The 24,411-nt window shown below is 36.1% G+C and overlaps 1 protein-coding gene across 1 annotated transcript in view; it reads right to left on the bottom strand.

Annotated features, from left to right (window-relative positions):
- Positions 1-24,411, bottom strand: part of LOC136028499 (syntaxin-binding protein 1-like) — a 36,156-nt gene that overhangs the window by 1,187 nt on the left and 10,558 nt on the right. Inside the window, exons 3-6 of the mRNA XM_065706343.1 lie at positions 19,189-19,320; positions 17,565-17,723; positions 6,069-6,184; positions 429-577 (exon numbers count right to left, since the gene is read on the bottom strand). Of these exons, the coding sequence (XP_065562415.1) occupies positions 429-577; positions 6,069-6,184; positions 17,565-17,723; positions 19,189-19,320 (556 nt within the window). The remainder of the gene's footprint in view (positions 1-428; positions 578-6,068; positions 6,185-17,564; positions 17,724-19,188; positions 19,321-24,411) is intronic.

The raw sequence follows: 24,411 nt of genomic DNA, 5'->3' as shown, positions 1-24,411 counted from the left end.
AATTACAGGATGGGGAAGGAATCCACATCAAAACTGTAAATAAAAAATAGTCTTACCATTGTTATACCACAGAGAGCTGCTTTTATAAGGTGTAATTGCAAAAAAAGATTTCCTTCTTTTTTTGGTAGAAATTTTTATACAGGCAAACCAATCAGGTCAAACTTAAGTTTTTACTGGCTTAGAATTTCACAAAGGATATGCTAAAATAAGGAATAACGTAATTGGAAGTTTAGAGGAAAGTAACCTCTCATTTCGTTTATACATCCATGGTCTTTTCCCGTGGCATAAGCAAAAATAATAGGAAATAAACACGATTACAAGTTATGAACAAAAATCATAGACAAATATTCTTAGAAGCAAATTTGAACCAATAATTTATTTTATAAGAACTAATACAGGTGGCAAAACTTGACTTATATTTTACTTACGCTCGGTATCTAACGGCAGGATATTCCCCTAATGTGGAACAAAGGGTGGCAATTTGCTCTGCCATTCTTTCCATTGCAGCGGTCCTTTGAGAGGCTTTGTTCCGATTGTAGTAACATTGGAAACCATCAGGAAAATCAAGTGAAAAGACCTACAAAAAAAAGGCATTGGTTGCTCAACGCTACTCAATTGAGAATTACGTCTAAAGAACATAAAAATTCGAACTCGTATATCTCTGTGCATATTCCCTTAAAAAAATTTCCTCTTAAAAAAAAAAGATTATTGATCGCACCAGCCTCTTTTTCTTTCTTTTTCATTTTTTCCCTTTTTTTTTCTTACTTTTTGCTCCAATACTCACTGAATGTCTGCCAAAAGGGTGGGATTCAACCTTACAATAGGCTCTGGAGAAACTGAGTAATATTCTTTATCCAATTTTGGCCACACGCCTCCACCTGCCCAAGATAAATGCTGCTAGGCTAAACAACATTAGGAAAATAGGCAACCCCTGGAAGAACTGACCCCTACGAGGTTAACCAACATTCTACTCTTAGTTTGAACTCAGAACGTTCCTGGAACTATTTGATTTCGTCCATTATGGTTCAGCCTTGATTGCAAAGTCAACCCAAGATAATACCAGTTAAACTTTTTTGCACTCAAATTTAAATGTTTTAGATGTGTATTAACACTGTTCTTGGCTGGAAGAAGTAGCATGGCACGTTCATTTTTTAAACGAAAAAGATCGCATTACGATAATTTTTCAAAATACGAATTAAACAACTGCAAAACAAAGTCAAAAAAATTAATAAATGAGGATTCCTTCAACACTGCGTAAAATATATACAAATATTTCAAAATTATATGAATGTATTTCTTATTGATGCTTTTTATTTTATTTTGATTTATTTATTGATTACACTTTAGTTTTTATTAGCCTTTTGGTGGTTGCCTCTGAGCTATGTTGGGTATTTTTATTGGGCATAGTACCTTATTTTTGCGAGAACAACGCTTTTTTTTTTTTTTTTTTTTTTTTTCTAGAACCTCGATTTCAGCTTATTCCTAGATAGCGGTAAGTGTATAACCTTTGCAGTTTTTATGGAAACTGTGGACCTTAGGCCAGATTGATGAATATGACTTTGCATTTGGAAAGATTCGTAAAACTCTTGCCTGGGGCCAAAAAGGATGATTTTTGCTTGTGTTTCTACCCATTTCTGTTCGCAATTTCAGCTTAGTTTATCATTCGGTTTGTCGCACTTAGGATTGCGGTAGAGAAATGGTATGAGATTTGCCGATTCAACTTTAAAAGTTCTCTTATTGCTGAAGAAATTAGAGTATATCCTTTGTTCCTTTCTAAATAATGACGTTAGAAACTTGGCCAACGGCAAAAAAGTAAACTTTTGAACTAAGACAGATATATTTTTTTCGACGGCAGTCATTAGCTCTTGATGAGCCGATCAAAGCATATGTCATCCATTTTTTGGTAGAAAAATTCCTTCATGAGATATACCAGTTTGAAAGTTTAAAGGGGTTGACAACTTCAGTAGTAAGGTACACATTGAAACCAAAAATTGACCGATACCAATTGTGAGACATATAGGGGAGTTTTAAGCAACAGTCAGCTGTTAGCTCATAATCATCTTCGGCAATGAGGGGTTCGCAAATTTTGCTAGTTGGTGTACCTATTATTTGTTTCCGGTGTATTTGATGGTAAGACCAATTTGGTTCGAGTGGTAAGACATGTAGGAAACTTGTAAGTAATAATCGGCTGTTAGGCTACAATCATCTTCAGCGATGAAGGGTTTACAACTTTTGCTAGTTGCAATGAGGAGTTTGTAACTTTTGCGAGTTGGTGTAACCAGTATTTATTTTCAGATTCTTACAGATTAACAACTTCAGCGTTTAATCGAAGCGAGGAAACAAAACCAAAGTGTTGCTATCGCAACCTCTACTCGGCGAACCCGAACAAAGGTTGCCGTAACACATCAAGTTGCCCATGCAACGTAGATCTAGTTTTGACTTGGTTTACAGCGGGTGGTACACGTCATTCTTTTCTTTTTCAGTATATTTTTTTCTCTCTTTACCAATACCTGAATTACTGGAAACGCGGCCTTGCAGGGGGAATATGCTCAGGTTTTTTTGTTTTTTTTTAATTCAAATTTGTTTATGTAGTTGAACAAACAGACTCTGAACTATTATTTCGATTGTATAGCCAATAGCCATCCTCGACCAAACAAAGAACAAAAGCTGAACCAAAAATCGTAAAAACATCACAAAGTCAGAAACTCAGCATAAAAAGTTCAATCAAATAACAACGTTTTTCTTCTTTTTGTTTCGAGTTGTGTATTTTTATTGACTCTTATTTCTATGCTTTTGCTTTATTTTTCTTTCAAAGCTATGAGAACAGCTATGATTATAAACCCAAAATATGTGTTCTGTCACATTCCACCGATCTTGAATAGTCAGAAGAGAAATGGCAGTAAGATCACACAAATACAACAATACCCACATTTCCGTTGAGCTAGAAGTTGGCTAGAGAGACCTGGGCATCAAACTTGAACCATGCTTGAACTGACAATGAATTGGCTGATGAATTAGTCATTGAGGTGTTCGCAAGTGCTCGTTAAGACTATTTCAGAGAAATACATGGATTCGTTTTCAGTTGTTCTGCTACTCTGTTAGCTACCATTCCCTCAACAAGTACAGTTTTCAGCAGGACTTTTTGGATTTCAGGGATTATTTTAAGTACCACAAACTGGCTGAAATCCTACTTCAAAGAAATACAAATGAGATTGAACACGCTTATCTACAAATTGGGATCTGATGGTGAATACTGATCATGTTTTAAGCAATTGAAGAAATCAAAACATAACAAACACTTCCAGAGTTAGTATACTTTTGCATCTGAGCCAGAGCATAGCAAGGCTTATTCAACAATAACCAGGTCAGCCACAGCAAGACATATTGAGGAGGAGACGTACTGCTTTACAGTGCCCTACCCTCCTGAAACTCCACAAACCAGTATAAAAATGTTAAAAGGTTTGACAAAAGCGGACATTTGACACTTGATGCGGTCACCATCGACAACAGATTGGCGAGGGTCACCCTATCCCCCTCAGTTTTAAACAGTCATTAGCAATTAGAAAATACTCATCGTCAAAATTATACGCTTTACAGCAAACAATGAGAAGAGAATTCATTTTTCCTCAAGGAAAGATTGATTTTATCTATTTTTTAAATAAGTTTTTTATATTTTTTTTTTATTTGTCGGTTGTCAACAGCTCTTCTGTGTTTTTTTTTTTTTTGGCAGAAATCTAAAATCTAAATCTTCTTCTTACTAAAATTACTTTCTTAAGCTTATGATGGTGCCACTAGGGAGGATTCTTCTCTATGGGTAAACAGAGCTACCCCACCCTCAGTTGACTCCCCACCCAACTGTTAAAAAATCTTCAAAAATAAATAGCGAATAGAAAAGGGGCTATAAAATAATTAGCTTTAAAAATTACATTTTACATCTAGATGACTCTTCTGTCATGGAGAAATCCGAAAATCTAAATGTTTTTTAAAACCAAACCTTATTTCTTAAGATGTTCTTGTGGCTCTTTCCGTAGCATTTACTATGTGTAGGTAAACAGAACAACCGAACCCACCTAAATCTCTGTGGTACAGGATAGAATAACTGCAGGAACAGCTTGGGTCCTTCACATCTCGAACAGCCCCCCTCTTTAATGCTGACTTTTTAGTAGAAAGATAGATATTTGTCATTTTATTTGAACTTGAATCCTACAAAATTTTCAATCAGTATGATTGGAGGCAAAAACTGGGTCTATGGGCCTTCCAACGGTACCTCCCCTAGCAGAGTTTACAAAATAAGATGGACATATTCTACCTTGTTTGAAGCAAAATTTGACAAGGATTTTCTCCCGCATTGTTGGAGGCATAAAAAAGATCCACTGCCCCTGCAACACCGCCCTTATCGCAAGAACAGCAGCAGAGAAATGAGTAGGTTTTAATTCAACTGGTTAAGAAACTATCTACAACCAAGTAATTTTTGATAAAAAAAAATCAAATATTGCCCCCCATTCTATGTTTTCAAAATAGGTTTCTGGGCATTTTCAATGAAAAAAAAAGCCAAAAACCTCACTCCCATCCAAAAGTTGTCGTGTGTCTTTGTGGGAGTTTTTCGTGTGCGTGCATTCATTAGAGAAAATCATAAAAAAGTTTTCACCAACCGCTTAAAAAGGACTTTGCATATGGTCCAGGCGCTAGCAGCCTTCGAAGGATTTTAACTCTATTACTGAAAGCGACTTGTAAGCAAAGATCCACGAGCATTTTCATTGTCAGGCTGGGGGGTTAGACACTTCTGTTAAGCGTCTATTATTAGATTTTGATAAGCATTTGAGGATAAAAAAAAATCGTCTCCATCTCTATCACATAGGATGACTTGTAGTCAAAAATCGTAGAGTATGTTCATCATCAGTTGCAAGGAGCTACAAATGTTTGGAAGTTGACCATTGATTGTTATGACATTGATTGATTGTTTATGACATTGACTGTCATTGATTGTTATGACATATTTGAGCATAGAGAAACTTGACGTCGTGCATTCAATTACACAGCTTTTATAAATTATAGTCTAATGCAATGTCACAATTTGAAAACTATTAGTAAAGTGTTTTTGCAGCAATATCAAATATAACACACAAAACCACATTTTGTAAACAATCAAACAAATCAGAAACTAATGGCATATTTGAGACAAAGCACCATCTTATATTCTTAATTTCCCTGCCGGCTTGGGTTCAGCTCCGAGGGATGAGACACCATCCTCTTCCAAGACTTCTGGCTTTGAGTAGTCGCAGGTACATCTTAGAGTCTTATTCCTGCCTTGCTAAGGAAGTGATGTAGGCTTTCAAAGTCTCGGAAGACCATTCATATTCTTGGACGACCACATGGTCGCCCCTAGCCTCCAAAGCAACATAGCCATCAATTCTGCTTATTGCATCTTCAGGAATACAACGTGAATCGGGTTAGGTTTTATATTTTTGGGCAATGTAACAAAACATTGGGTGTATACATAGTGCACTTTTAAAAGATGTCAGGCGCAGTGCCAGAAAATGAATAAAAAAGTTCGTTTTAAACAGGAACAGTGTATTTTGGGACCATCTTTCAGAAACACATCATAATTTTTATTGAAGAAAAAGGTCTTCTTTGAACATCATTTTTATAAGTTTTGAAACGTTGACGACGACTATGTTGAGCAAAATTGATTAAAGAAATAAACCATTCTTTTAAGTTTATCTTTTAATTATTGTCCACATTTATTTTCATAGGTGGCTCTTCTTTGGTGAAAAGAAAAAGTTATCAATTCTAACCTTTTGACAAGTTTGGAAAAAAGAACAACAGAGAAACGTGGGGACTACTTACCAAAAATCTTGTGACTCAAATTTTTTTTCTTTTTAGCAGCTTGAAATTTCATGCTGGGCACAGTGAAATCAATCAAGTTTTTGAGAAGTAGCGGTATTTGTCGCTCCAAGAAAAAAAAATTGTGACAGCTTACGAAATATAAATATAAAGGATTGAGATAAGTAAGTAGATTTAAAGATAAGTGATTTTTCTTTCCCTCTTTAATAGAACTAATAACTAACCTGACTTTCATATGGAATGTAATCAATATTGATTTCTTTGAAGGTTTCTATGAAATTTGACAACTTGTGAAATTTGACAGCTTCAACAATTTTGTTGAACAGCTCATCTGGACACGCTGCATGCAAATGAAACATAGAATTAGTTAAAGGCAACGACAAATAAAGCGAAAAAATACTTAAAATAAAGCAATTTGAGAGTGAAAAAAAAATTGTTATTAAACTTTCCTAACCTAAAAAACAGCTAACTTTATTCTGATATAACGAACAAGTGACGTTACTAAGCATATTTCGGTTGCCAAGTCCCCCTTAAAAATTTCAATTTAAAAACTTTAATCCTTTAAAATACCTATCTAAATCAGAATATTCAACTTCGTCTAATCATATTTACAATAGTTAATATTAAACGTGAAATTACCGTCTAACTTAATTCAATCAAATTCCAGGTTGTTACGTCTGCTAGAAAGCTAGAATTTCTGGTCTTTCTAGAAAGCTTTAATATACATGAAATGAAAAATCACTTGAACACCTATCTAAAATAGTTTATCAATAGCAATTGTTCTCCGATGCAAATTCGGACAAATGGGTGCAATACATCCACCTTCTTTGTGGAGTATTTTTTAAGTGTCGTTGTTGCATATTAACTTCATTTACAATGTTTTTTCTCTGTGTTTTTCATTTTTCACTGTTTTTGCTGCTTGTTCGTTTTAAAAGCAGCTAAAAATGGTTATCTTTTCTTATTTGTAAATGCAATCTTACCGGCCGAGAAATAAAAATTTCCAACCCAAAAAAGCCAACCGATACTAAAACGTATTTGTCATCAGCCGAAATGGGATTCAGCTATCGAGGTCAAATTCGACTCATTTCAAAACATATCTTCAGGGCTCACCGTATTTAGACTTTATCGTATTTAAGAGGGACTATGTTTGACGGCAGTTAGTTTCAAATCTAGATTAAGCATGGTTCTCCCCCAATCTTGACATGGGGAATCCAAAGGGCCTGTTAGAATTTTTCTATCTGATTTACTTTCTAAAATACAGCCTGGTATCTACAGGGGTAAAACCTGACTTTATTGTTTCCTAGAGCCAAGACATGGCATAAGTATGGCACAAGAAAAGAAAACTTAGCATCTTCATTAGCAGAATATGAGTTGCAAAGACAGGAGCAAGGCAAAATTTCTTAAATCTATTCACAAGATTCTTTATCTGTTTCTTCTGATCAAAAAAAAAAAAAAAAAAAAAAAAAAAACAACAAAAAAAAACAACAAAAAACGCTGTTTTGAAATTTTCGCAAAAAAATTGTAACATGCGTCGCTTTTCTAATCTAATTAGTATAATAGCAAAGAGGGTGTTACAGAAAAGGGATAAGAAAAATTACAGTACCTTACAAATAATAGTCTTTTACTGACTATTAAATAAAAAAAAACAAGCTTTTTAATGAAAAGTAAGGAGCGACATTAAAACTTAAAACGAAAAAAAATTACTTCGTATATGAAAAATGCTGCTTCCTCATCAACGCCCCGCTTTTTACGCTAAAGTTTGACTCTTCTCTTAACTCTACTTTTTTACAAAGTAGAAGTAGTTTTCTTTCTCTTAACTCTACTTTTTTACAACAGTAAAAAACTTTAGCGTAAAGAGCGGGACGTTGATGAGGAAGCAGCACCTTTCATATACGAAGTAATTTCTGTTCCTTTTAAGTTTTAATGTCGCTCCTTACATTCCATTAAAAAAACTTGTTTTTTTATTTAATTTCTGAACGTTTTTGAATCAATGCATGTTTTGATTTTGGCTCTCCGCACAGAGTAAGTCGTCCCCAAAGACATAGTTATAAGGTTTTTTGAAGACACGTGATATTCGGAGATAAAGACCGTAGCTTAATTATGGCGAGGGAGAGGGGGCTTTAAGTGCTAAAAAAGTTGAGTTTTCCATTTAATTCAGTGTAACTTGTGAGTGGAGGGATGGATCTCAATGAAAATTGAACCAAGATGCCTAAGACCATGACACGCATCAAATTTTAAGATGAAGATCCTAACTCAAATAGAACGAGGGGGAAAGGGTTTTAGGTGCTGAAAAAAGTCGAGCTTTTTTTAATTTAGCACAACTTGCAAGTGAAGCGACGGATTTGAATGAAAGCTAGGCCAAAGATGCCTAAGATCAGGGCTCATATCGAGCTCTGATATCACAAAACCTATCTCAACTGTAAAAGAGGAATTCTTTGGAAAGAAGCTAAAATGCACTAAAGAACAAACTAACCAGCTGATCTTGGACTATGTTGTGATGGATATGCGGCCATTAGGCACTGTGAATAGTGAAGCTTTTAAAAGCATGATTTTAGGCCTCATTCCGTATGTTGACCCAATAATGTCTAGAGAGACGTTAGCAAAAAAATCGGCGAATCATTGCTCGATAAAAAGAAAGAATCACTGAGATTTTGCAGAAAGCCAATTAAGTCACAATGACTTACAATACCTGGTCTAACAGCAACCGGAGTTTCATGGTTGCCACTGCTCCTGTTTTAGATTGTAACAATCATTTTTTGCCAATTATTCTGGTTGTTAGAAGATAAATGGGTTCACATACGTTTGTCAGAATAACTGAAATGATTTCCAGCATTTTTCGAGAGTTTGGTTTGGTCACCAATTTAGAAAAAGTGAGAGCTATTGTGACGGACAATGCATCAAACTTTGTCAAAGCATTCAAACAGAATGCAAAGCTTGCCATTGAGCCACACATTGAAAAAGGTAAATCGGATACTGACATTGATACTCAGGAGGGAGAGCTGGATAATATCGCCACAACTGATTTGCACAATATCTTTGTTACTGATGGACGTGTTGGTTTTGTGTTAGCATCTGTAACAAAAGTGAATTTGCTACCACAACTTTTTTCCTTATATGTGAAGATAGGGGCAATATGAATCAAGCTTCAGCTTCTGAAAAAGAAAAAACAGGAGCGGAAACTATGAGTGACAACAGTGACCATGCTCATAAGTTTCCAGGTGAAGGGTCTGAGTACGAGATGAAGACGTATTTGCCACAGCATTTTCGCTGTTGCAGCCACACATTGAACCTGTTGACAACAATTGATGAAAAGCACGCCTTCGAAAAGGATCTTAGCTTCAGGAGAGCAGTGTTAAATGTCAAAGCAAAGTGTCAGCCAGTGTAGAATTCATTAAGCCACAGTTCAAAGATTAACGATCTTGTCATAAAAGTTTTTGAGAAAAAGTTGATTCAGCCTAATGCTACAAGATTGAACTCTGAATAGCACTGAAATGAATTCTCGAATGCCACCAAGCTGGAAAACTGCCCACAGTTTGCGAAGTAATAAAGAAACCAAGATTAAAGCAAAATGAGATAGTTTCTAATCGAATATGTTTCTGTACTGGAACCTATAGCAATAGCCCTTGACATACTCCAGATAAAAGACAAAGTATCCTTCGGGATATTTTCCGTACTGTTCGGTCACTGCAAAGAAAGCTGCAAAAGCTTCAGCTGTCTATCAAGTATACAAAGGCACTGGTTGGGACCCTGTTAGAAGGACTTAGGCAAAGGTTTCCATTCCTCTATGGACCTCCATCTCTTTATGCTGACTACCACCTGGTCACCTGTTCTCTTCCCTATTTTAAGGATAAATTTGTAAGAGATGAAGACAAGGAGACTGTTGTGAGTATACTTGTGAACGAGGCAAAGGCATTAGGAAGTAAACAGAGTGCCAGCAAAGACATTGTTGGATTTGAGTTACTAAGATCTCCAAATAATTTCTTTGAAATGCTTGACGAAGAGAGACACGGCTTTCAGTCGAATGAAATAAAAACAACAAGAGTTGAAGCCTTACGCTAACTAAGCGACTCTAGAAAATATCTGTTAGTTTTGAGACACTATCCTGTGGTAGAATTGGTTTTCCAGAAGTTCAACTGCATACCGCCTACACCAGTACCAGAGTCTTTTTTCGAAGGGAGGAGTGATTCTCTGTCCAAGGCGTAGCTCCTTGGTAGATCACTGGTTCGAAAGCCTGGTTCTTCTCAAATCCAAGAGGAGCCAAAAAATTTGATTGGTATGTGCCAACTTTTTATTCCTTCTGCTTTAAAATTTTTCCGTGTTAAAGATTTCCGAGTTGGCAGAGAGGCTATTGTGGTATTAACCTCTTTCATTCGTTTATACAAATGCATGGGGGTTAAACGTGAAGAAGAGCTTCTGATTCGTTTGGTTCAAGTTTTAGGCACAGGTATGAGTTAAGTTTCTGAAAAACAGATACATGTACTACAGAAATACCTGCATGCTGGCTTTGAGTAAAGGCCTGGCACTACTAGAAAACTGGGGAATACCTGGGATGTGTCAATAAAATCAGGCTGTATAGTCAGAAAAAATTCAGTCAGTAGATTTCCAATGTCTAGAATAAGGCTTATGATTTTACGTACTGTTTACCAATAAGCTGGAAAATCAGAAGAAAAAGACCACTTTTTCAGAAATGGAAAAATCTGGGTGGTGAGGCTCTCACGATTTCATGATTTTTAATTCCACCCATAGCTTGTCGAAAGCCTGGAAATAACCCTTTTCCAAAATGAGCCATATTGAAGCCAACCTTCAACTGAATATTTCATCCCCAAAGAAAAATTACTTTTTTTATTCCTTTTTTCTCGGGAGATTTTTGACTTAGTCTCATTGATTTTGCCACTTCATGGTGTGAAAACTGCTGCTATAAATAGAAGTTGCAACTTCTGCAAACTTCTGCAGTTTTACTAACCGTATGGAATGCGTCTGAATCAGCAGGCTTGATGCAGGCCCCTGATTTGATAATATATATCGACGAGTTTTACCGACCATCTGAATTGACTAAGCAGCATACGGCTCGCTTGAGTAAAAACCAGCCAAAAAAATATAGATGCCATACATTTTTATAGCAAACCTGAAATTTAACTTGATAACTTGAGGCAGTTTCCTTGTAAGATAAGATAATATTTATTTTCAAAAGGCTATCACAAGCTCTATAGAGCCGAATTCGCTTTATATGTCAGTAAAAGCTAAGAAAAAAAAAATCAAAACAGTATATTAAGTCAATCACTTAAAATTAAAAGGAATTAAAAAGCAAAATCATCAAAGATAAAGGGCAAATCAGTAAACTTAACTATTAAATTACAAAAACATTGCAGTAAATAAAAAGGAATAAAAACGGCAATAGAGGAAAAGGGGAATTTGGCAAGTACATAATCACGAATTATTATTAAGGTGTTCCAGAATAAAGGGTATAAAACTTTTGCGAAACCTTTCTGTAACAGCACGGATCGGAGAGTAAGTTGGGATACCTAAGGAGGCTGACCGGGGGAGTCGGAATCTAATTGGATTGTGAAAATCAGGGAGTAAGTCCTCAGTACGGGGATTGGAAATGACTGATTTTAGCGAAAAGCAGGCAAATTTTTTCCCTCCTTTCTTTTAAGGTGGTAATGTGCGCAGCTTTAAGGAGGAAGGAGTATGGAATTTTGCCTTCTTTGTAAATGATCCTGAGCGAACGCTTTTGGACTGACTCGATTTTGTCACTAAGTTCATTTGAAAGTTACAAATGCCAGACCGGACATGCATATTCCAATAACGGCCTGATAAAGGATAAGTAAACACGGAGGAAATGTATCTTAGGACAATTAAATTTGTTTAGTAGCTTAAAAATGGATAGTGAAACATTTGCTTGTTTAACAATGTTGGAAACATGTGTGTCCCACTTAAGATCATTAGAAATTGTGACACCAAGAAGCTTAACATTTCGCTTGGGATTTGATCGCAAAAAGCAGGAGTAGATTTCAAGAAGTTGATTGTCATTATCTGTGATTTGGTGGGATTTACTGTCATATTTAGATTCTGAGATTCATCCGAACATTGGGTTAGGATTTCAACGGGGTCACTTTTAATATTCCTATGACATACTTCAAGGATCGACAAGTCATCCACATATTTCCATCTTTGGGGGAATTCCTTGCCAATTTCGTTAATCACGACAAGAAATAATAGTGGTCCCAATAAGGTTCCTTGAGGTATTCCACAGTACCTAGGGAGGGGATTAGAGAAGGTATTTTTGTATTTTACAACTTGTGATCTGTCTGAAATATAACAATATTTACTAAAAGTGGGTCAATTTCAAAGTTATCATGTAGTGAACGAATTAGGATAGTGTGGTCAACTAAGTCAAACGCTTTTTGGAAATCGACTAAAACCAGGTTTAGCCAAACATTTGATTTCTCTAGTTCACTTAGGATCGTGTGAATCAAGTGTACAAGGTAATGGGTGGTGGAGGTTTTTCTTAAATTACCAAACTGTCGGATGTCAATGCGTGGTATAATTTTAATTTTAAGCCAGTCACAAAGGAACCCTTCGAAAAGCTTAGAAAAAACTGGAGTGAGTGTAATAGGACGCATTGGTTATGGTCAGATTGGAAGATTTCTTTGAGATGGGTGTCATAAAACCTAGTTTCCAGCAACTTGGGAATTTGCCAGATTTTGTAATTTGGTTAAAAATATCAGATAAAGGTCCAGCAATTGTGTCTGAAAAGGCTTTAATCAAGTCAATTGGGATGTCTAATGGGCAAGTACTTGATTTTTTGAGCTTTTGGATTTGATTTATAACATCAGAGGGAGAAATTTGGGGGAAAGAGGTGGAGGGAGGAATAGTTTGACCTGAGCCAGTGAAAGAGGGGAGACTTTGTACTATGGACGCAAGATGCAGGTTCAAATCGTTGGCTATCTTGTAAGGGGGCTCAGGGAGATGAAAATTAACTTCAACAGGGTTTTTTCCGCCAACCTCTTTAATTTTCCTGTACCATTGTTTGGGTTTGTTAGAATACAAATCCTTAACCTTACTATTGTAATACCCAGAAGCTGCCTTTCTCAATTTTCTCTTCAGGAACTTTCTTAGATCATTAGCCTGTGTGATATGTCCTTGCTTGAACAAATTGGTTTTTTTTCCTTATTAGTTTTTTAAAAGTCGCAGTAATGTAAGATTTATCGGTAGAGCATATTTTAATTTTTTTCACCGGAAAATGGGCTTCATAATTACTCCTCAATAAATTTTTGAGGGACAAAACCTTGAAGTCGATATCATTTGTTTGGTACACAGGGGACCAATTTTCACTAGTGATCCAACAGCCAAAATTGTAGAGTCCTGAGTCAATTAGAGGTCTAAAGACGGTTTCAGTAATAGTAAAGGAATGTTTAACTGTAGCTAGTGGAGATAGGAGTAGGCTAACATGGTAACTACCTCCGAGAGGGGGAAGAATGGTGACGGGTCTGTAGAAATTTGATATATTGGTGCATATTAAATCAAGAGTAGAATTGCCTTTGGTAGTAGGGACTTTTACAATTTGTTTTAGACTAAAAGTATCACATGTAGACTCAAGTTTTAATTCATTTGCATCACCCAAGAGGAAAATTCCAGCATTTGGGTATTTAGATAGTACATAGTCGGCACTGCTATGTAATTTTTCAATAAAATTAATTTTTTCAGCCGCTCTCTGCCCAGGAGAGTAGTAAAAATACCAAAGGACAATCAAATTGAAAGGAGGTGGTAAGACCTTAGGTCGAACACAAACCCACAAAATTTCATCAAAGGGAGTAAGACAAGGAACTAATATTTCTGAAGGATAAAAATCATTACGGACAAAGAAAAGAATTCCACCCCCTTTCTTACCCAGAGGTTGGGTTTCGGGTCTAAGTTTAATAAACTGGGTGAAATTATTCATTTTTAACATGTGTGTATTTTGAGCGTGTACTTCAGTAATAGCGATTATGTCTGATCTATATATATTAGAAAAGGAGTCTAATTCATTAAGTTTTTCAAAATTAAGACATTATGTCTGATCTATATATATTAGAAAAGGAGTCTAATTCATTAAGTTTTTCAAAATTAAGACTTTCAGCGTTGCTTAACAAAAGTGTGGGACATTTAAAACGACCTGCAAAGGTACCATTTTTACACTTAACTTTATTTAAATTACAAATGGGTACAGGGGGTGTGGTGGGATTCTTAGCGGGGGCCAGATTAATGTAGTCAGAACAAGGGACCAAGGGAGCACATTTGACTTTTATAGGATGACTATTAGGGTCAACATCGATAGATGAATTATTAGAGTAAGAGAAGGATTTGTCTTGGGGATTTGGGGGCGGGGGGACGGGCAATGATATGGATGAAGCACGAAGAGAACAATTAGGATTCATTATAAGACAATTAAAAAGTCTCAGACCCGAGTCACGTTGACAGGGTAGGCACGAGGGATAAAACGAATGGGCTGGGGGTGTGGTTTCGTAAGGTGCTGGGAAAGGGGGCCTGGTTGGGAATAGTGATTCATGTCCGTCAAGAAATTGCTGGCTTGTAGCAGAGTAGGGAGGGTATAGGACAGCATACTGTGAGGGGGGAGGAAATTGGACTTCTGTATACGGGGAGGGGGAGGAGGTAGCAAAGGATAAGGGAGGAGAGTTCGGGATCGGGAAGGGTTTGTCAATTTTTGAGCTGTGCCTGGTGAACTTTGATGAGAAATCTTTGCTTGAGTGCGGTGCACTAAAAAAGCACGACGGAAGGGAGATGAGTGGCTCTTACATTTTTTGTCTTTGGACAGGGACACTGGAACAGGGCCCCAGGGAGGAGAATTAACATCATCTACTTTTGGTGCATGGGCAAAACTACAATATTTGTTACAATGCATGGTGGGAAAAGGCGGAGGAAAAGTGTGTATGGGAGGGGGACGGAAACTAAAAGGGGATACTAAAGTAGGGGTATTCAGGGAGGGGGAGCTTGTTTTCCGAAACAACCCTCTTGTTTTCCGAAAGTCAAGAGTGACATGAGCGAAAACATATTCTCTGTTGCTACAAGTTAAGACACTACACAAATCTAGGTGGTCAAAACTGCAATCATTTTTGTTGCAACATTTTGATCGGAAATTTAAGCATATATGCAAAAACCGACACTTTTTCTTCAGTCTGCAAAACCCTCGTTCAAAGAACCGGCAAAGCATGTTGTATTTACGAGTTCTTACGTCACTTTTCTCTTCGAGCGTCGGAGGGGGTGGGGCATTTGCACTAGTTGATGACGTATTATCAGGGTTCATTTCGTCTGACAAGATCGCACAGTCGTGGGCTAGGCTTGGGCTAGATGTTATGTTTTGCAATTTATTATCAATGGGTGCATTTCGGTTAGCAACAGCGATATCTTTGTCCGTTTGCGTTGACTGGGTAACTTGGTCACGGGAGATTTGCGAAGGGTCACAAGGGCGGGTTTCGATAGCCACCGAGAGTTCTTGTTTCAGCTGGGCTATAAGAAAGTCTTTAACCTCCAAATGGCCTGTCAACACTTTAATTTGATTGTTCTTTTCCTCCATTTCTGACAGAAACGTTGAGTGCCTTGTCCGGATTTCTAGATTTTCTGCTTGACATGCCAATAAACTTGCATCCAGGGTCTTAATTTTCTCACTTAGACGGATTGTTTCAGATTCATAGTTGGGAATGTCAACACTTTCCGCAGACGGCTTAGTCCCTTTCGCTATATCAGAGTTAGTTTTAGGTCCCGTAATAATTTGTGGTGAAGAGATGCCGATTCCGCTTCCTCTTACAGGTCTCTTCACACTAGGCTTTTGTGGGGGTTGAGATGCTTGCGACTTCGGAGTCACGGGTATTTTTTTTGCAAGACATTCCATGCATAACCATTCGCCGGAATGGTCCTTTAGTCCGATTTGGGCGCATTTATTAACGCCCGCGTGGTACCAACGGCCGCATCCTGACACGCATTGGACATAATTTGTGGTTACCAGCAGTCGGCACTCGGGACAATAGTTTTTTGGTTTCGACATATCATAGTTGCTTTGGGACTCGAGTCCCAAAGCAACACACTGAAGGAAAGGAAGAATTATTCAATTTTAGTTTAAGTAAGGCACATAAGCAATCTTGAATGCAATTAAATAACACCTCAGTCACTTAGATGTTTTCGCAATTAATAATTAGTTGTCTAATAATTCAAGTTCTGATTATAGAAATATTTTCAGTAGAAGTCCATAGGGAGATCAAATAACTAAATAATCCAAGTTCAATTAAGTTCAAGTTCAATGAAGTCCATAGGGAATCACGATTGAGTCTTACTGTATAATGAGATTATATCCAGATTGTAGTTCAATTAAGTTCAATTAAGAAGTCCATAGAAAATCACGATTGAGTCTTACTGTATAATGAGATTATATCCAGATTGTATCAATAAAGGTGTTTACTGTATGAACTCTCAAACAAGACTGTAAACAAGACTTGTAAAGGCGTCGAGGGCTAGACATGTCGTCGAAGCATGAATCATAGCTTCATTTTCACACTGTTCTTTTCTTTCTGCACGTTGACAGCCAGTGACCTTCAACTAGCTGCCAAAAGTGTGGATTTTCGCTGCTCCTTTTTATTGAGCTTTGATTTCTCTTATTAGAAAAGTCTGCAACTGGCTCATTTGACTCCTCACTTTTAAATTTGGTTTTTTTTTTGTTGCTAGGTTTTTTACTTATTGAATCAGTGAATGAACTACTTTATTACCTTTTATCTGTTTTAAAGCCAATCCGAACTTTGTCTCTCTATTTTCCCTATTTTCTCCACCATTCCCATACGTTTCAAAATAACCTTGTATTTCTTCAAACGCGCCAGAATTGACTGAACACTGATCGCCAGAAGTTCAACTCTACCTGCACTGTGTTAATCCTGTTATGGGTCTGATCCAATCAGGGGTTTTTTGACAGCACTTAATTGTTTTGAATGTCTTTTGCTTTCAAATCGTTGCTTTGAAAATCGGTTCAGGTTATTTTCTGGACTTCCTTTGGTGTGTACCAGCCAAAGGAAACAAATGGTTAAAAACGATAAAATGGAAAGTCCGGTTTTTGATAACGATTTCTGGGAGAGGAATGGCAGGGGGACATTTTATAGGCAAGGGAAAGGACTAAGACGTCTTCAGGATGGCTTTGTTAAAAAGGTAGCATGGGCTTGACATCAGATATATATATATATATATATATATATATATATATATATATATATATATATATATATATATATATATATATATATATATATATATATATACAAGCTATGTAAAAATATATAGAATAAGCACTTGAAGTACTACTTAAGTAAAATTTTCGCAAGTACTTGATATTTGATACTTAAGTAAGAATTTGGAGAGTACTTATCACTTAATACTTAAGTAAAAAAACAGTAAGTACTTAATACTTGATACTTAAGTAAAAGTTTGGATGACTTGTTGCAGCACTGTTACCAACCATAGAAAATTTAACCCAGACTGTTTTCTATTAAATTTTCTATGAAAGGTCTTACAGACAAGTATGAAGGGGAGGTGGTTAACCCTTTAGTTAAGAAGCTGATTCACCAAGGGCGGTTAGCCAAAAGGTAAACTAAATGCGTAAAAAAATATGCTTTAAAATATACAGTAAATATATATATTTTTTTCAAATAGAAGCATTCAGATCAAATGAGCAAGCTAAATACCTCTGGTAAAATATACATGAGCAGCCTTGTATTTTTTTCTCCATGGATATGTAATGTCAGAGATGAGAGATTCTACAGAATCATTTGTAGGACTCAAAAGATAAACAGCTTCCAAAGAAGGATGTGGCTCCCTACTTCTGTCTGATATATCATGAATAGCTGAAAATGAAAGTTAGATCTTTTCAATATTTTGACAAAGCACTCTTAAACAATAGAAAAAAACACAACACATTAATTGAACACTAATTTAGGCTAACTCATTTAATAATAGTTCAAATCAACAAAAGAAATTGTATAATTCTAGAGAAGGGTCTTTAGAGAAGAAAATATGTTAAGGAAACAATTCATACTTCATAATATGAAGAATAATTGTAACTAGCACATTTTGCATGGAGCACCACTATACTTTACCCTCCACTCCAACCCCTAATGTGCAAACATATAGCCCAAATTTTATAGTTCTCCTCTCATCTCCTAATGTGTCTCTCTTGTTTTAACCTATGTACCTATACATTGAACCAACTGCGACGAAACAAGAGATAGAAAAACAAGCGACGGACGGCAGACTGAATTGGAAATATATAATTTGGGCTATTGAACATTATCGGGGGGGGGGGGGGGTAAAGTATAGCGGTGATGCATATAAAATGTGTTAGGTACAATTTCTGAATATTATGAAGTATGAACTGTTTGCTTAATATGTTTTCTTCTTTACAAATCCTTCTCTAGGTTTATATCCTAGAAATTTTCTCACTTCTACCAAAAAGAAAAAATGGTGTTTTTTATACTATACAAATAAGTGTTTTTATACAAAATTAATAGTACTAAAATTGTGCTTACAAGATATTAATCAGGAAAAATTGCGTTAAAAGGGAAGGAAGGACAGTTTCACAATTTCTAGAAGGTGTTTTCAGAAGAAAAACCCATAGCCTCCCCAAAAATTGTTCAAATGTGACTGAATGTAATATCAATCAATTTAGTATTTTTTACAGTTTTCTTACAGTATCAATTGATGTTGCCATGTTTTTGAGATGCATTCTAATGTGCCTTTTATTTTGACACTGTTTTGTCTCTGTTTGACTGCATTGAGCCTGGTCCGAATTGGTGTGGTAAGGGTCATAAGGACACTACACTTTAGTGAACTTATACACAAATTCTAGACAGTGGATTTTTACCAAGTGTTACTTTATTTACAAGATACTTAGAAACTACCATGCCTTCCTATTCTTTATTAAGCTCCTTGTAAAATATACAAGCCGATTAAAGAGACAACACCCCCTCTCATTCCCAAAATATAACTGCGTAATCAAGAGAAAATGTAGGACCATGTATAATCCTTTGTAAGTATAATCTCAGTTAATGTGTTCACTGGTTTATTTTAACTAATCGATATTGATTTATTTATTGACATTTGAAATCAACTCATGGTATGTATACAAGATTTCATCGCAATTCGGCTTTAGGAACAAGAAATCAGCTCAAATATCAGAACCATCTAAGTTTAATTCCACCTTTAAATTAATACGCAATATTCCACATTTATCAACGACTTTCAGCCAAAATGGTGATTTTTTTATTAGATACGAACAAAGCTAATAAAATTGAGAGACAAAAATGAACTTACTTGCGATTTTTTCTGTATTAATTTCATACATTGTAAAGCAAGAGGAAACCATTCTCAATGAAAGTCGATCAACAACAAGACTTCTCCAATTTGTGCCAATCTTATTACTTCTGAGAACTTCGTTCATGATTTCTTGTAAAAAGAAAGAAATAAGCATCAAAATATGCAACTGGCAAAGTAAACAGGTTTGGAAATTATTGCCAAGGACACAAAACGTAACGCAAATAGAATTGGATAACTTTTGCAAAACTTAAAAAACCTAAAAGATAAAACAAAATTAAATCCTAAAGAGAACATAGAACGGATTGTCAAATTTTAGGGACAAGTTCAAAGGGTACACATCATGAAGAGAAAATCCTACCTATATCCCTTCTTTGCTTATCCGAACTTGTTCTAGAAGGAGCAATTTCCTAATAAATGTATTAAGTAGTAGCATCTTCCTCAAAATGAAAATGACTTGGTCTTAAACAGATTCAAGGACAAAGGAGGACGCATACAGAAGGGGCCTAGGTCTCAAAATAAGATTTCTGAGTGTCTTCCCCAGGCGGCCAGAAAAGGAACTCTTTTATTACTTAACGTTAACTGTTCACCTGTTTTAATTCCTCTTTTAAGCAGCATATTCTTTGTAGTATTTTTCTTCAACCCTCTTGTACCCTGAACTCCCAAAACTCTTCAATTTCCTTCAATTTGATAACATTTTTAGCTAGGACACTCTAATTATCTTTGATGCCACTTCTTGTATGCAAAATGCACAAAAATAATACCAATGTAAAGTGTAGACACTAGAAACACAGAGAATTTTCAACTTCAATTTAGATAGTGTAATTACATAATTGCCCAAAAGTGGACATCACCAGTGGACCAGCTAACAGCATCCCCCTCCCTAAAAAACAAAACAATTGGGAAGTTCAGAGTTTCTGAAAGAGACCTGGCATTCTGGAGGTAGGTAGAATACCAATATAATAGTTCTGGTGAAAAGGTAGAATACAATTAACAGATTTGGTACCTAATTTCACATAAACAGGGGAACCAAGTCTGCATACCTCCAATAAAGTTGTTTTCTTCATCAGTGGGCACATTGCCAATTTATGAAAATGTAAATGAGGATAGGGGTAGGGGAAAGGATTTTTTCCAATTGTTTAATAAAGATACAAAACAAAAGGTTTTTTAATCTAGAGGGGGGGGGATTTTCTTTATTGAAAAGACCAAAAGAAGCATTTTCAAATCTTGAAGGATAACCCTCCTCCTTTCTTAAATTAACATCCAGGGCAGTCGGGTGCTGCAAGCTAAAGTAAGGTGCTAAATTTATCAATTATGTGTTTACCAGATCAAACAGGAACATTAAATGTTAGCATGGAAGTTAAATTTGTTAGTATAGTAGGTGAAAATTGTGCATATTGAAGATTAAAGGCTGGAGTACTGGTGGGCATATAAATATATTTTCCATTTCTATTCTTTGGCCTGTTACATATATATTGGCAATAGTTTTGTGCATGGTCTCTAAAAACCGAACATTATACCATAATGAAAAGATTCTTAGTTCATTTATTCAAGAAAATTCTACCAATCCAATTTCCAAAGTTGATTCCAGTTGAAATGTGTCCCAACCCTGCCTATCCTTAAAAGCTGGGTATAGCTCTAGGATACATACAAAAAGAAATCCTGAATTGGTTGTTGTTTTTTCTTTGTTTTTTTTTCATTAGCTTTATGAGCTAATAGTAGATGATAAATTAGCACAAAACAAAGAAACTGTGAAAGTGAGAAAATTTTGCGTTAGGATGGGGAATGGATGGATCTAACTGGGGTAAACTCAGAGAACAAATTGATACAGTTTTTCTGAACTTTATGAAGCAAAGATCTCAGTATTATAGTATTTAGTTCAAAATAAGCCACGGACAAAACAGTTACAATTTTAATAAATATTATTATTTACTGAAATGAGTCTTATTTGAGAGTTTGTTGGGTAAAAACCTTACTTTTGCATACATAAGAAAGCCTTATTTGAGTGTCCGTTAGGTAAACACTTTATTTTTGAATATAACCTATATATACAGTAAGGTTATGTGATTTTCCTATGGGCATTTATTGAAAATTCGTTCATAATCAGTTTTAATTCATTTGCTGGCTAACCACATTCTGCAGATGAAGGATGACAGATTGCCAAAGATTTTCCTTTTCAGGCAACAGTCAAGGACTAAATGGAAAGCAGTTCGTCTGCGGTTGGGGTGGGAGAATATCATAAAGAAAGATTTAAAGGAAATGGGAACTTCCTGGGAGGGTTTTAAGAGGGAGGATTTGAATAGATTGGGATGTACAAGGAGCATGCTTAGGTGGCCTCAGGTAAGATCTCGCGCCAAAATTACCAATCTTTCTCTTGATATGTTTTCTGAAGAATGGACACAGACCATTGTTGTTCCTCTCCAGCAATAGGTCTGGCTTGGGTTAAATACCCAGCAGTAAGACACCTGATCATTACTTCAACAGTTAAACCATCACAAAGTGTCTATTATACCACCAACAGAGCCAAGTATTTCACCCATTGTTTTTTTTTTTTTTTTTTTTTTTAAGTTATCTTTTCTAAGTATGTCATGAGTTTGAATGCTGTAACCACACACAATACTAATAATTTTAAATGCGTTATTCAACAGAGGAGCCTAATCATGGATGCACACTTTAACATAGAGCCTAAACTTGGAAAATGTCTAATATCAGACATAAGATCCTAAAGTTAGAAATAAATTTTAAAGAACAAGGTTTTTCAACTGAAAGCAAGGAGCAATATTAAAACTTGAAACGAACAGAAGTCAATACGTGTATGAGGGAGTTCACCCTGTCGTCAATACATCACTCGTTTTAAATGAAAATTATAAATAAATATAAAAAACAACTTTTTTTAATTTAATTTAAGATCGTTTTTAAATAATGCTGGGAAATCCAGTGCCCCCTTTATGGAAAGTCCCATCCCCCATGGAAAGATCTTCCCATGTGAAGCCCACACTTCAAACCCTATCAGAAGAAAGTCCCCCTGAAAATGTCTGTTTACTTTGCAATAACCTATACTACTCACCACAGCACTAAGTTGCCTCAGGCCAACACAGCTACGCATGCTCCCCCTCTTAAGCAATCAATTCAAAGCCTCCCTTTATACACCCTCCCAGTAAGTTCCCATTTCCACTAAATCTTTATTTATGATACCCTCCCACCCCAGACAAGGATGACCTACTTTCTGTTTAGGCCTAGAAAATTGGTCAATAAGGAAAATCTTCAGCCATCTGTCATCCTTCATCCTTAGAGCATAGCCAAGGCATCTCAACCTTTTTTTATTATAGCCCTAGAAAGTGGGATTGAACCATAGTTTTCGTAGAGCCTAGTGTTTGAAATACGGTCAGTCAGCCAGGTACCCAGTACAATCTGTAGTTGATTTCTCTTGAAAAGCTTTAGTAAATTTTCATCTGCTATTCAGAGCACCTCGTTCATAATCAGTTTTAATTCATTTGCTGGCTAACCACATTCTGCAGATGAAGGATGACAGATTGCCAAAGATTTTCCTTTTCAGGCAACAGTCAAGGACTAAATGGAAAGCAGTTCGTCTGCGGTTGGGGTGGGAGAATATCATAAAGAAAGATTTAAAGGAAATGGGAACTTCCTGGGAGGGTTTTAAGAGGGAGGATTTGAATAGATTGGGATGTACAAGGAGCATGCTTAGGTGGCCTCAGGTAAGATCTCGCGCCAAAATTACCAATCTTTCTCTTGATATGTTTTCTGAAGAATGGACACAGACCATTGTTGTTCCTCTCCAGCAATAGGTCTGGCTTGGGTTAAATACCCAGCAGTAAGACACCTGATCATTACTTCAACAGTTAAACCATCACAAAGTGTCTATTATACCACCAACAGAGCCAAGTATTTCACCCATTGTTTTTTTGTTTTTTTTTTAAGTTATCTTTTCTAAGTATGTCATGAGTTTGAATGCTGTAACCACACACAATACTAATAATTTTAAATGCGTTATTCAACAGAGGAGCCTAATCATGGATGCACACTTTAACATAGAGCCTAAACTTGGAAAATGTCTAATATCAGACATAAGATCCTAAAGTTAGAAATAAATTTTAAAGAACAAGGTTTTTCAACTGAAAGCAAGGAGCAACATTAAAACTTGAAACGAACAGAAGTCAACAGGAGGATTTGAATAGATTGGGATATACAAGGAGCATGCTTAGGTGGCCTCAGGTAAGATCTCGCGCCAGAATTACCAATCTTTCTCTTGATATGTTTTCTGAAGAATGGACACAGCCCATTGTTGTTCCTCTCAAGCAATAGGTCTGGCTTGGGTTAAATACCCAGCAGTAAGACACCTGATCATTACTTCAACAGTTAAATCATCACAAAATGTCTATTATACCACCAACAGAGCCAAGTATTTCACCCATTGTTTTTTTTTTTTTTTTTTTCAAAGTTATCTTTTCTAAGTATGTCATGAGTTTGAATGCTGTAACCACACACAATACTAATAATTTTAAATGCGTTATTCAACAGAGGAGCCTAATCATGGATGCACACTTTAACATAGAGCCTAAACTTGGAAAATGTCTAATATCAGACATAAGATCCTAAAGTTAGAAATAAATTTTAAAGAACAAGGTTTTTCAACTGAAAGCAAGGAGCAACATTAAAACTTGAAACGAACAGAAGTCAATACGTGTATGAGGGGGTTCACCCTGTCGTCAATACATCACTCGTTTTAAATGAAAATTATAAATAAATATAAAAAACAACTTTTTTTAATTTAATTTAGGATCGTTTTTAAATAATGCTGGGAAATCCAGTGCCCCCTTTATGGAAAGTCCCATCCCCCATGGAAAGATCTTCCCATGTGAAACCCACACTTCAAACCCTATCAGAAGAAAGTCCCCCTGAAAATGTCTGTTTACTTTGCAATAACCTATACTACTCACCACAGCACTAAGTTGCCTCAGGCCAACACAGCTACGCATGCTCCCCCTCTTAAACAATCAATTCAAAGCCTCCCTTTATGCACCCTCCCAGTAAGTTCCCATTTCCATTAAATCTTTATTTATGATACCCTCCCACCCCAGACAAGGATGACCTACTTTCTGTTTAGGCCTAGAAGATTGGTCAATAAGGAAAATCTTCAGCCATCTGTCATCCTTCATCCTTAGAGCATACCCAAGGCATCTCAACCTTTTTTTTATTATAGCC

The sequence above is a fragment of the Artemia franciscana genome, chromosome 6, assembly GCF_032884065.1.
Source record: "Artemia franciscana chromosome 6, ASM3288406v1, whole genome shotgun sequence".
NCBI classification, from domain to species: domain Eukaryota; kingdom Metazoa; phylum Arthropoda; class Branchiopoda; order Anostraca; family Artemiidae; genus Artemia; species Artemia franciscana.
The sequence above is the reverse complement of the archived record's forward strand: the minus strand, read 5'-3'. Positions and strand labels throughout refer to the sequence as shown.